The 14,416-nt window shown below is 42.4% G+C and overlaps 2 protein-coding genes across 4 annotated transcripts in view; one reads left to right on the top strand and one right to left on the bottom strand.

The window, feature by feature from the left end:
• The window catches only part of LOC111261448 (agrin), a 20,647-nt gene extending 15,954 nt beyond the window's left edge, over positions 1 to 4,693 (bottom strand). The window contains exon 1 of one of the 2 annotated variants that reach the window (XM_086968713.1): positions 3,417 to 4,693. In XM_086968713.1, coding sequence (XP_086824839.1) covers positions 3,417 to 3,513 — 97 coding nt within the window. In that variant the 5' untranslated portion in view covers positions 3,514 to 4,693. The remainder of the gene's footprint in view (positions 1 to 3,416) is intronic. The other variant, XM_022834969.2, reaches the window with a different exon arrangement.
• Positions 1 to 14,019, top strand: part of LOC111261460 (uncharacterized) — a 26,991-nt gene extending 12,972 nt beyond the window's left edge. Inside the window, exons 2-4 of one of the 2 annotated variants that reach the window (XM_022834996.2) lie at positions 10,365 to 10,472; positions 10,810 to 10,966; positions 13,356 to 14,019. In XM_022834996.2, the coding sequence (XP_022690731.1) occupies positions 10,365 to 10,472; positions 10,810 to 10,966; positions 13,356 to 13,379 (289 nt within the window). In that variant the 3' untranslated portion in view covers positions 13,380 to 14,019. The remainder of the gene's footprint in view (positions 1 to 10,364; positions 10,473 to 10,809; positions 10,967 to 13,355) is intronic. The other variant, XM_022835018.2, reaches the window with a different exon arrangement.
• The last annotated feature ends 397 nt before the right edge of the window (positions 14,020 to 14,416 follow it).

Here is a 14,416-nt window from a genome sequence, read left to right as displayed (position 1 = left end):
TCGTCGTCGTCGTCGTCGTCGTCGTCGGTTGATGTGCGACGTGTGCACGATCAGCAACTGTGCTTAAGCGGCGTGTCACTAAGGCGAGAAAGATTTAGTCGCACGGGGTATACATTCGCAGTGGTGGGGTTACTTCAAGTCGTGATCAACTTCTCAGCACATAAGCTACCACGTATGAGCTAGTACTGGTTTGCTATCCTTCTTTATGCGTCCACACTTTCGGTCCGTAAAATTTTCCCGTTGAACTGTACCTCGTTTGCTGGTTCATTTCGTGTCTGACGGCCTTCGTTGTCGGCCGCTCCCTGCTTATTTCACTTCTGTCTTGGCTCAAATGTGATTACTGAATCCTCGGTTCACCTTCATCCCCATTACACTCTGCCGTCCACTAGGGGCGTGGGCGTCCACTGTTGGGGGTGGACTGCCAGCATTAGGGGCAACAACATCGGCAGAAGCAAACCGGTAATAGTCAATAAAAGTAAAGTACTTTATCCTCAGTGCTTCTTCGTTTGCTACTTCACTGCGAGAACAGTCTCCGCTACCGTCGCCGCTGTTTTGCACCTTCAGAAGCAGTGCTACGATCGTCGATGGCGTCGTGCGCCACCGTAGCAGCAGAAGCTACCTCAGGAGAGGTTAAAGTCATCATCTTTCCCAGGCTCGTCTCGGCAGCACGTGACGCTTGTTCTTTTCTTTCCACTTTTTGCTCATCATTATTATTATTATTATTATTATCATCTTGGTTGTTGCCACTTTTTGCTACGTCGCTCCGTCTTCACTTTAGTCAACTACTCTGCCTCGTTTGCTTTCGATGATGCTGCTGGTCATGATGGCGATAATGTTCCCTGTTATTCGCAATTTATTGTTGTCGTTGTTGCTGTTGTTGTTCGATTCTCTCGTCGAGTCGCTCTCATCTCGTCGTTGACTCCTTCGGCTTAATTTTGTTCTGCTTTTCGGCGATATTTTTCTTCTTTCCTACTTCTGCTCTGTTCTTATTCCTGGCTCTCGCTATCGCCCCGGCTGCTACCGCTGCCGGCACTTCACTTCTACTGCTGCTATATTCGGTTACTTGTTTCACTATCCCCGCGCTGCGGTCCAGTCGTCCGAGTTTGCGGCCTGCATCTAGCCAGAGCTGTTGGCCGTTTTTGCCCCAGGTGTGGTAAAGAGCCATCGTTTTGCTACAACTGCGTCTGCTGCTATGTCTTGTTTTGTTCTGCTTCTTGTTGTCGCGTATTGACGCCGGCCTACGTTACTTTTTTTACTTTAGCTCTGAGCTTTAGGACTGCGAAAAGACCATTGCGTTGAGCTTGTCAAGTCAGCGAAAGGCGGCCGGCTAGCTAGAACGGGGAAGATACCGGAGAGAGCGGCGGGAGGAGGGGGTACGAAAAGTCAGAAATGATTTGGCAACGTGACTTGGTAACACTAACAGGTGTTGCTGCCATTGTTGTCGTTGTTGTTGTTAGCGAGCGCTGCTGTCCTTGTTAGATCATGTTGTTCATCTATTTTATATAGCGGTATGCTGGTACAGCGTTCGCGGATGAGAGCTGTATGGTACATTGTAGACATCGAAGGAAGCCTGTGCACCATCACATCGATGTTGACGTCCGCATTGAATCTACTGTGTTTACCAGACAGACAAACAGACACAAACGAGAAAGCGAAGAGGACTCAGATCGCCTCGATGCTGCCGTCTTGTTGGTGAGATGTTGGAAAAGAACGACGAAAGCTCTGCAGAACTCGCGTCAGAGGCCAGCCACTCCCGTAACCGCCCCCTCCGCCTTCTTCAAAGCGTCCATCGGTGGTAATTGCCAACAAGAAAGGACGATGTACGCGGGTGACAGCGTGCTAGACGAAACGGTTATACGATGGCGCGGTGATCTATACATGTTTTACCCCCAACCCTGTATCTACTCCCAGGCGTTTAGCTGCTGTGCGCGAGTCCAGCCGTTGAGTGTTGACGGCAAAGCAATCGGCTGATCGAGCTTGATCGAGCAAAAAACAGATCGAAACAGGTGGCCGCTTCTTGACGTTGGTCGGAGTGTAATGCGAGGAGCGCTACCTTGGTTCTAAGAGGAAAAGTTATTATCACTATGTTTGCCTAGATACCATATGTTTCTGTCTTAAGAGATAAGTTGTTTACGCAGCTAGCGATGGATGTTGCACCGGGATGGCAATCCCGATGAGCAGTGATCATACGAAGTAGTAGTAAAAATAGATTTTGTAATGCCTATTTAAGACACAGCTTGTGGGTTTCAGCTGATAAACAATTTGCTCAGATGGATCGGATAGTTATGTCGCACCCATCGAAGGAGTTTATTGTACCATTATTTGATCGTCCGGGCTCTATTAAGGCAGTATAACGGTTTTAAAGTCTGACAACTTTGGATCTTCTTTCTCGCGTTCGTCCTCTTCTCGAAGATGCTTCTTCCGGTCGATAACAAAGTCGATTTCATGTTTACTATTCTCTCTGGATATTTTTTTGTATATCAGTTCGATGCAATCTTTTGATGCACACGGTCGTCCCCAGTCTAATCAAAGACTTGTGGTACAGTCCCAATTTACGTCAAGCGTTATATGCATTTGTGTCTAATAAAGTGACGTTTTCTTATAATCTTTTTATGCCACGCTGATATTAATGCCCGACTATGGGATAAACTGGTTAGCGCTTATCAACAGAGATGAAAGATTACGTGAGCATCTGTGCCTATAGTAAAATAGTGCTTCGGTGAACGGAACAATGTTTACGTTCGTAATAGATGATGAATCCATAGACAAAAATGGCTAGTGCCACAGCCATAACGATGCTCAGGCATTGTTGACTGTTTAGGTTACGTTGCTTTAATCTGACCTTGGCGGCGCTAAATGTGAACATCTCCAGCTTCCGGCCGTCCTATTGAATATAACGGTCGATCTGTATGATACATTACCTAGCAAGCCTGTAATGCCCGCTTATCGTATAAAGGTCAACTTGATGATAAGTGTGACACCGTTTCCATGCAAGTGTCGTTGACCTGCTGTAAGCAAAATTAAAGCCAAAGTGATTTCCGCCTATTTAGGCCAGAAAAAGTTAACTTTTTTATGGCGCTAAATTTCAATTTGAAAATGTTTCTATACAAGCGCGGGATGACTAATTTAATAAGCAACGGGTGTCACTGATATTATCTGCAATATTGATCGGTCACGAGCATTGTGTCTCGTTCTATATGTGGATAAGCCTGTACAATGATCTCGCTGCTGAAGTTACCGCTTGCTACCGGATACTAGTTTTCTTTTTGCCTACTTGACTCAAATATCTCATGACTTATGACGTTGTTATTATTAGGCCGATAACTATAGTGCTAATTAACGTCGGTACTTCAGTGACGATTTGCTTTGCTTATTTCTTTAATTAATTAAACTTTCTATTACTGCTGATCTCTTACCTTGAGTGCGTACTTGTAGGTTTGATGATATCCTTGCTTGTCGATATGGCGATGATGGCCACAAAATCCAAGACTCCGTGGGGCCCCGCTTTATCATTTTTCTTCCACCTCACTCACGCACCCATTCGTACGGCCAGCCTGCCTAGAGTATTTTCCAACTCCTAAGGCATTGGCCTATCTTATTGGCTTTGATGGTTCTAAGGGATGACTAGCAGTAGAAATCATACTGCGAATAATAAATATTATTGCTGGTTGAGGCGACAATTGGCTCTAACGACTCGAGCTAGCAAGCATGCGAATATGCCCATGATTGGCCTGAAGAAAAAGTGTTACTATTTCCTGTACGGTTAGCTGGTTTATGTATCATTTTATTTGGCGATTATTAGTAGGAAAGCATAACAATGTGGTAACATTTCGGTGAAAGCCGTCACAATAGAGGGTTCATAAAAACTCTACCTTTCAGATTTATGATGGAAACATTATTGATCAGAGGCCGGACACCTGTGGGTTATCCGCAAAAGCGGCCTTTTTTGGGCGAGTTATATCAAATCATTAAACACAGCGAAACTTCGATTATCGATTTCCATCTTTCTCTGTTGGCGACAGTGTGGACAGCTTTTGGTTGGAATTGAGCAGAAAATGCGCGTCAGAGATATATAGAGACTAAGAAAATTACCTGAATTTTCTTCAGCGTTCACTAAATGACTTTTTGAATAATGAGTCTTTCAGGATAGACGCCTTACTGTACGTTCCTTCCCTAGGCTCACATAGTATTAGGTCGAACTTATCTATGCAGTCTAAGTTAACCGATATTGGCTTTCTCTTGGAATTAGCGCATATCATTATTTTTTGTTTGCCTCACGTATCGTACCCTTCAATAAATCTATTTGTAAAATTAAATAGAAAAGAATTGTGACTTGTATTGGTTTTTTTGAATAAAAGAGTCTGCGGCTTATTACAACTACTGCTGCTTCAGTTGTTGTTGTCATCGTCGTCGTCGTTGGTCTGGCTTCTATTGACTCTACCTTTTGTTTATTTGCACCAATGTGTCAAGCTTACAGCCTCTGCCACGTCTATTCTCGGACTCCGATCTCTTTTCTCTAATCAAGACGATTCTCTTAGTTGTCTTTTTCTTCCATAGTTTCTCCTGTTTTCCGATCCGGTGCGCGGTCAAAGAAGATTTATCATCGGGAGCGTAGACATAGGGACAAAGCAGGGAGAGAGACCTGTATTCGTTCCCACTACGACAGTTGCGCGACAACCTCTCAGCAGTGGGTCGTGGCCCCCAGTCACAGCCCCGGACACATACTACCGTTAGTACAGCTGAGCTGACTGTTACAAAGCACGCACCATACACAAACGGTAGTTTTAAGGAAAGAACAAAAAGGAGGGATTCGCTCGCAATTGGCTCGCGTCTCTGGTGCAGGCGACAAGTCGCTTAAGTCGAATGAACAATAAACGCCCTCTCGGTTTGTCGACCGTTGGTTGTGGTTTAGCTTTGGGGCGATCGGGCTCGTGTCATCGTCCAGGCCGTGATGATGAGTAGTGGCGGCAGGATCGCGTGGCCACCGCTTAACTCCAATGTTCAGAGATAGATAGATAGAAAGCGGGTTTTGTATTATGTGTCGGCTGTAAAATGCGAGATAGAAAACAGCTGTGGCCTGTGGGATTTACAGTCAATTATCAAGCCTACCTACTCGAAGAATAAAGGTTCAATATGTGAACAATAATTACATAATAAACAAGGGTAAAACGTTGGGTCGAATCAGCAAAACGTCAGCACATACGGTCGTTAAAAATGGCTTAATATAAATTAAAGAAATAGAAATCACCAAGGCGATGAGCTCTCCCATGTTACTCTACTTTAAGGTGACAAAATGGGCTTAAGTATACTAACTTTTTTTTTTTACTAGTTTACTTACTTTTTTTTTACTAGTTTTTTTTTTTTTTTTTTTTTTTTTTTTCGAAATTCTTAGAAGGTATTCAGGACGTCCAATAAATACAATATTAAATTATCTCCTCCAATAGATCTCTGTGTCTAAATGATTAAATGAAGGTTTATACCGCAAAGCCATCGTTCACCACACGTTACGACACCATGACAATGTGTCTAGAGGCGGGAAGGCGTGTTCTTGTCGTCTGATTATCCATAATATGGTTCCAGTTCCACTATTCCCATTCGGAGATTTACCTTCGAAATCTGGAGTAGGTAGAAGTGTTTGCTGTCAGAAAGAATGCGTGGCGGCTCGCCAAAATGGATCGTTGGGCATTGTTGAAACCGTTCGTCCTGATCGATTTGTCTTTGTGACATAGCCTCTAACGCGCGATTGATTAGGCGAACGCCTATAAGTGAAATATATCGAAATACTGCGCTAATTCGGTAGATGATACAGCGCGGGTCCGACGTAACTCTGCAGGCGGAAAGAAGCGCGCCCCAATCATCACAGTGACTAGTAGTCATGAACTCAAACAAGTGTCGTCACTGATTTGGGGCTTATTATCTTCCAAATGATCTAATAATATCGATAGGGCCTATTGATCAGCACGAATCATTTATGCACAGGTTTGCCTATTGCATGTTTTGGCCTATAGACAAACGAAGAAAAAACTCATCCCTAGGAACGTCAAGAACTCTGGCCGCCTCAGTAATATTCAAATATAGTTAATGCGTTAGTGATAATAATTAATAAAATGATGGTAAAAATCCTGGCCTGTTTGGATTCCGTTCGATTTCCTCGTTATTCAGTCATTATATAGGTAACGCCAATTAAAAAAAAGTATTTTTCCTACGTCAGTCCGCAAAGTCACATGCTGTTTTTTTAAGCATGAAAAGCTAAGGAGGAGTAGAAACAAAAGGCCCAATTTGCCATTTCCGGGTGACACGTTTAACTAACTGAATTAGAGCGGAACCTGCGCAACTGCGGAATCTTAGAGATGGACATCTTTGATTAATTATTATTAGAAAACAGCCCAGAAAATACACTCGGTCAAGTACATGTTGCATTCTAGATATAAATGAGATAAATAAAAATACAGAAATTATCCTAATGAAAAATACTACACAATTTATACAAACGCTAGGTGTGTGTGTGTGTGTGTGTGTGTGTCATACATAAAAACTCACAAGTTAAAGTTGCGAATTAGACTTTCTATTTCTTCTAACGTACGTTTCACATCTGTAGTGATGCTGTTGGCGGTGTGTATTTTCAAGCAAGATTCTTGGTATCAGCTTGTTTTTTCTAAAATCTCAATCTATTACGGGGTGCGAAACGATTCTGATTTAAAAAAAATATCACACAAATCAGCCTCATTCATACTATTTCATACTTTGTACAAACGTAGTGATGTTAGCGCATACGCAGACTGATAATCCACAAGATGGCTTTTTACGGCGACAACTTATTTTTTCAGTTAGCATTGTCGTATTGAGGCCAAATCTAACAAGTACAAGTTACACGCATATTATAGACGTATCAATATAAGTTTGAGCCTTAGTCACACTTGATGTTGGCGTCATCATCTAACTACCAATTATATCAGGCTCAGAGGAACCCTCACCGGAGGGTTTCTGATGACTGAATATGGTCGAGTCACACTTCGGTAATTAGCTCGGTAGAAAGCCGATGCTACTACTCTGGGGAGCGGGATGATCTTGATATAACAATATGATCAGAAATAACAGAGAGGCTGCAGAGATGGATCAGTTAGTGTACTAGGCAGATATTTTATGAATCACCTTGTTTTTATTGTCGGCAAGGATGAGCATACTTATTATTGGTAAGTTACATTTCGGTTCAAGCTTAGCTCGCAACCTCATACTGATCTGTATGGCCTGCAATTGCACTATTTAATTTCACCTACGCAATAGGACGCCAAGATTTTTTCCAATGATTTACTGATTTGTACATGGTAAAAGCCACTGTATAGACTGAAGATCTGTTTCTAGCAAAATATGTCACATGTATAACAATATGTCTTCTTTCTGAGCTGATTTTCCTAAGTTTTCGGGACCAACAATTTTCAGAGTCAATTTGTATCTTAGACGTTAACAAAATAATGCTTCAATACTAGTGCAGCTATTGTCCTACTAGCTCCGATCAATAAAACAGGCCTATTTTCAGCAATAATTTTTGAGTGTATGAAACAAAGTGTTTAAAGTATCCTGAGGATAGTCGAATACAGGACATTGTTATTTTTTTATATTTGCAACGCAGCCTTTGGTGCACCTTATCTATCGCTTTTATTTTTTTCTTACTATAAAGATGAATATTAAATCAAGCAAACAATGAAACGTTCGTCGAGACCGAGAATCCTAGAGGATTTTCCGTATCATCGAAGCGCCATTGTACGGATCGCTAGTCAATGACCAACCAGCGCCCGCTGTAACGGTGAAATATTTACAGCTTTTGGCCGAACTTGTGTTTATCCTTGGCTGATTTGCTTCTGTTTTTCAAAGTGAAGGATGAGTCAATGGCGGGTGATGGCACTGCATGTATACTGCTCGGCAAACCAGTCGACTCCATTGTCATTTAATTCTGCTAACTGCCGACATTTTGCCTGCGACCTGGTAAGGTCTCTGGTTTATCGCTATCGTATCAAAAGGCTTGCCCGCGCCCGATGGTAAAGCAACGAAAAAAGCGAAAGCCTCGGAGTGGATAGACATGTCGCTTATTGGACGTCCTTTGATCACTATCCGGCAACTGATCAGCTGATCAGCCCAATCAGACAGCGGGCGAACGAGATTATTCCCATGAACAACGTCATCAGGATCATCAAGAAGGAAAGTGCTCATGCTGACTGTTAGACCCACTTACCCTTCTTAGAAGCTATGAAAATCTGTCATACGAGAGCTGTCTTAGGTCTGGCCCTGCTCCCGCGCCACGTAAATCGACACACACGTACATATAATAGGTGTATTGGAAAAACCTTTGCACACCTGTTTGCCAGCGACCCTGATCCAACAAGGCGGCCGCTAACACTTAAAGGAAAGACGACAAAACCTCGCGGCTTCTACTTCAGTCAAGCTGTAGTAAGAGCCAATGAGTCAGAACGAAAAGACACTAACCAATTTCGTCGCGTTCGGCCCTGTTCTTCTTTCTTTGCTTAAGCCTGGGTAGATCCGCCGGTAAACAGTTGCTAGCTGTGGATGTCTCCTTTTCAATTTACGTGGACAAGACAAAAAACAGAGAAGTTCCCAGCCCTTCTTCTATGGCGATGAACGCAATGTTGAAAGTAAATCAGCTTTCTCAGAATTCTAGAGCACGCTTTTCATACACGCCTATCATGCATATGGGTGTAATGTCCGTGATGGAATCTGATACACCACAACAATTAGTTAATCATCCTTAAAGTAGCGCTTTTTTTGAAAACTTGATTTAGGACCGATGAGGACCAACAACTGGGCCTTCCAGTAATCCAGAACGCTGTAATCCAGCGTTCACTCTATACCCAACACATTTTAAGCTGCGAAAACAAATGCAACTTAGTATTATATGGGTAATGTGTGTCATCGTACATCTTAACGTTCGCGCTAAATATATGCTGAGAATAATTAACAAAAAAATGCCCAGTGATACCATATGTCACAAAAACAACAATTCGGCAAAATAGAAAACACTTGAATTTTCCCTTCTGAATAACTGTGATTACTAACGTACGAATCGAGGTAGCGATTAATTTCGACCTATACCAGCTGGCAACAAATATGGATTATTTCAACCGGTGCCACCGTTTAAATCATTCGCCTATCAATGCTGTTTCATAAACGTCCCCGTATTACTCGATACGTACGTAGGTATGACATGCAGTGAAGACTCTTGGATTTTTTTTCTCAGTCCTCTTTGTCTATAGTTCCCTTGCCTCAGAATTAACTACGACTACAAAACGAATGTGTATTTACTTCTCGCATCAGAGATGGATATCCGCCCGCTGTCAGACCAGATCAGTTGACGCCGGCCGTAGCGGTTATACGCACAACAGAGCGTGACATCACATTCACAGTTGATGGCTGTGTGTAAGGGGCTTCGGTCAAAGGGAGGTTAGAATATAATCAAACTACGGTGGCGGAGCGGAGCGAACTGGACTACCAATGCTTTTGACGCAGAAACTACATCGTTCATACAACGAAGACAGGAAGATATCAAACGATGTTTTCGAAAATTTATTTTTCAGTAATTACAGCCGGGGCTATGCAGAGTCCCACACTCAATACGCATTCTACATAGCCCATGGCTAACCATTTCTGGCAAGGCAAGACGAAACGCCGTCACTACTGATGCCGATATAAAACGCTACCTTACGTATGTTTGGTGAAGGTGACATTGCACGTAAAGACCTTTTTAGAAATTTTCTGAACCCAATTCGCTCGACGAACGAGGTGTTAGGTAAAAAAAAGAACACTTTTTTCCCTTACAGGCAGAATTTAGTATCATGTACATGCATAGAGTAGGAATGAGTCGCATTCAAGCGCGCACCATCGGAGCGGGAGATCGTCCGGCACAGACTAACGACGATTAGTTAACATTGTTATAGAGTATTATCAAAAAAAACTGACAAGATAGTCTAAATTAAACAAAGATAACGGTTTTCCTATGCAGCTTAAAGCAAGCTTACAAGTCCTGTCCGATGGATTTTCTGCATAGTGACGGAAACTGAATATGTAAATGGGGGGGTACTAGGATTGTTTCTATATGTATCAACAACAGAACTATCAAGACCGAACGTAAGAAGCCTAACGCTGAAGAACGAAGCATTCCTATTAGCAAATATAAATAAAATAAATTAATAAGCGTCTTTATTTTAATTTGCGTAGCAACGTTCCGTTGATCGCCATTGTTCGATAAAGTAACTGAACATTCACAACTTAGGTAGCAAATTGTGACTTCAGAAGTCGCTAGTCAGGTATAAGGCGTTTACCGATGTTTGTCACTCGTTGCATTCAATCCGTAGGTCCTTTTTTGTTGCTACGGTAGATCGGTCTACTCGGTCAAAGGAACTCACAGGTCAGGTGACAGTTCCTCAAAGTAAAGCCTCAAACCACTCAGCATTCTACATTAGGTATTGTATACGAAAAAAACGTGCCACTTTGATAAAGTAGCCTCTTAACAACAATAACAAAACTAATCGCATGGAACGCTGCGGTCGATCCCATTTGAATCTATTCGCACGCACACACAGATTCGAAAATTAGAATAATCATCGTCAGGGCATCCCTGATTCACATATAAACATCCCCCAGGCCAGCAATCACTTTGAGAGATGAAGCTTAAAAACGAAATAACGAGCGAACAATAACATTTTTCGTTTGGGCTGACCGATTTACCGCTTCATCTAGTGGCTTGACCCGATTTGCACCGAGGTTTGATAATTGTTTTGTGAACAATTCTCGCCCCAGGACCTACTCCAACGGCGGCACATGGCGAACAGAGAAGGACCCCGCAACCCACTTCTACGCATCGAATTCTGCCGAAGAACGGGAACGAGCAGGACCATGTCTGGGCACGAACGTCGCCGCAGGGACATCTTCGAGCGACACACTTATATTCATCAAGGTAACGGAACAGAAACCATATCAAAGCACAATAATGCGGGGCCGCCCGCACCGGGTAGCCCCTTGGTGAAGGCGCATCAGCTGGAGGGAGCAGTCGTCTCGGGGGAGCGTCATTTGCGCAGAGAGTGAAGTTGTGAAATAGTTCGACCCGAACCTGTCACGAATCGAGCGCCGCGATTTCGATTGGGTGGCGATTTTTGGGTTGTTATTTCGTGCCGCCACCAAGTGATACAAACAATAATAGAAGAGCCTGATACATTGCCGGTATCGGCATGGAAAAGATTTTGACAATAGCAATTATTATTATTAGTTGAGAAACTAAAAAGCTTGACTTGTACATCTATAGTAGCGATCTGTATAAATACGCAACCAGTCGAAGGGCAGAGAGGAACTTTTTAACCAAATCCTATCCTCAAAAAAGACTAAAGAAAACAATATTAGAAGCGTCTTGTGCGATTAGAGGTTAAAACTCAACTGCCCAAGACCGATGCCTGACTGTTACTATCTATATCTAATAATGAACTATTTGTCTGCCCCACGTTCAACATACTTGTTTAGTAGCTCTTGTGTTTCTTTTTATAAACGTAAAAATGCTATAGGACCGAAGCCTCTTCTCACATTACGCAAGGGACCCTTTTCGACAAACTTCTCAACCTACCGATCTATAATACTTTCCTAATAATGCTCGCTGAGAACTGAATAGATATGGGGAACTCATCGATTTTGAACTCGGCAAAATTACTCTCTATTAGTACTAATTGTTCCCAACAAGCGACAGAACTTATGACCCTGACTACCCAGAACACGATCATCTGGAAAGATTATGGCAGACTTTCCAGCTGATAAAAGGCTCCCTTCGCTATAAAGGACCACCCCTGAGAGGCTGCCATAATGGACCAGTAATCTGCTTAAGCCATCTTGCCAAATCCTTTCGGCACGTATTATGTGACATTACAATTCCAGTCCGCATGGAGTAGACTTCTTTTATTTACAGCTATATAATAAGTTGCCCAAAAGAAATATCCCGGTCCCCGTAAGAGCTTTCAACTTTTAAAGGCAAACAAAGAAACTCACCCAAGCCCTGTATGCATTCAAATATACCATCGATAGGTTGATTGACAAAGAAATAATTCACAACTGATCGATATATGAACCACTTATAAACACACACAATAAATAAATATACAGCGTACTTGAAAAGTTAATTTCGTGACCGAAATATTCCATGGCGGGAAGTTCAATTTCGACGACTCTCGTTAGGCTTAACGCCGGCAGGTTGAATATTATCACTCGGACGCCGTACGAACAACTAACCACTCTGATCGACTACTCGATCTATGTAAAGACCACATGACAATAAAGATGGTCAATAAAATTTTCACTAGTTGGATCCTAATTTAGCTTCGTCAACTGATTCAGACGGGTGAATCGAGCCTGGTCTATTAGTCTCATTCAAGTGTCGTTCAGTATTAGCGTTCATCGATACAATCGTCTGCGATTAACAACTATCCAACGACTCTCAGCTATCTCCATAGAGGCCATGACTTGAAACTAACCCTTACTGGCGGATTCTTCCATCAGTAGTGGATTGCGTCGTATCTGAGTGTAGTTACGCGACTGATCGATGATGAACGACCAAAATTTCTGATGAAACCACACAAGACTGACGCTTACTACAATCACGCTACCCGATCGTATCGGCAATTCAGAGGAGGGATAAAGTTACAATGAGATCCCTCATAACGATACAGGATGCCTGCTAAGACGTCCTATAATTAGCTTTGTGCACAACGAAAGGACATCTATACATACTAGTAGACTAGAGCATTGCTCGACCTTTACTGGAAGAACTATATCAGGCATTATTGTAAACCCGCTATTAATTGACCGTATATCTGACCCTGGACCTAGTAATAGAAACATGTTTTGCAGGAACATGTTGTAAGGAAGTGGACACAGATGCAATGTAGATTGAAAGCTGAAGTGGAAAACGAAGCAGTGTGAAGGAAACTGCCAGAAATCACATATATACTGTATGTCAGAGAAAATTAAGTGCACAGGAGCTCGAACGAGCCGCACCTAGGTGTTTCACATTATTTTCAATATTATTATTTGCTGGCCAACAGTTTCACTAGTTTATTGATTATTTATTTAGCCATGTAGTACATATCCATGGACGGCTCACCCCGGGGTTCTTCTACCGGAGATATACCTGTTTTTATTAACCTGAATTGTTTGATTCGGTTTTCCTGTATGAATACAAAAGCCGACAAAGAGGCCCTTCGACGCGATTTAAAACGTACCGTGCGCTATATTTATAAAGGAAAAACATACACATAATACGATTTCCATACCTAAGCAACCTAGTAATGTCGTTGACCTTTTTACAGGCCGCCAGACTCAGCGAAGAATAATAATCGACTAGAATCATTTTGTCGCGATCGAGTGCGCTGAGTAATGTCGTTGATGACAGAATCGAGAGCAGCTATAGAGCCGTATCCGCCGTGTCCACACATGTACAAGGAAAGACGGCAAGCATCTATCGGATACGTCTTTCGACTCATGGCGTCGATTTCGCTGAGTTATCGTTCTATGCCGAAGTAGCAGATCTCGCTCTTCAGGCACTCACTCCAAGCTATGAATGAAGCTGCCCTGCGCTTCATATTCCCCGTTCAGATACGAGTATATCTAAGGAATATCACTCAACGCCAATAAACAGGCTTTTCAACGATTCAATTGATGATGATCCTAATTCCCCGCTCTTTAGGCCGTCTTAACCAGACCTAAGCATCTTTTTGCGTTTTATGGTAGCAAGGTCGTTAGCAAGCTAGCTTGTCAGCAAGGCCTCCTCTAACGACTATCTTTCTTGGAACCCTTTCCCGCTATGGCATGTTCAACAGAGGTATCTGTGCATACCTATAAAAGAAATGTAAACCCGACCAGTACTGTATATCAACGTGATCTTGAGGGCAACAAAAGTTATGTAAGTTCTATTTGCTTGTATCCATAAGCTAAATAAAAGTTTCACGAAGAACACAGATATGTTTTCCCCAAGTGGTTTATTTTTAATTCTAACCATTCCCTTATATTGTATTGCAATATTGACTTTATAACAGCATCAAATTAAGGGCCTTTCGACGATTCTTGATATATATTACGCGTCGCTTAGGATTTCGACCGATATTTAGAAACAGCAAAAAAAAAGCCATCTAAAAGTTTCTGCGGTCTGTGTTTCGCGATTTGTCGGGTCTGTTCTCGAGCTTCGTAGGGGGGGGGGCTTCGCATACAACAAGAATGTTTTGCCAGCCAAGGCGTTCTCCTATGGATATAAATTATGACGTAGTTATGGCGCAGGGATGCTAAACTATTACTGGAGTATTATATAAATAGCACTAAGTGGTTAGCATATATGAAAAAAGCTTAAATTATTTGCATATGGTAAACTGAAAGA

This window comes from Varroa jacobsoni, unplaced genomic scaffold, assembly GCF_002532875.2.
Source record: "Varroa jacobsoni isolate VJ856 unplaced genomic scaffold, vjacob_1.0 scaffold_61, whole genome shotgun sequence".
Taxonomy (NCBI): domain Eukaryota; kingdom Metazoa; phylum Arthropoda; class Arachnida; order Mesostigmata; family Varroidae; genus Varroa; species Varroa jacobsoni.
The sequence above is the reverse complement of the archived record's forward strand: the minus strand, read 5'-3'. Positions and strand labels throughout refer to the sequence as shown.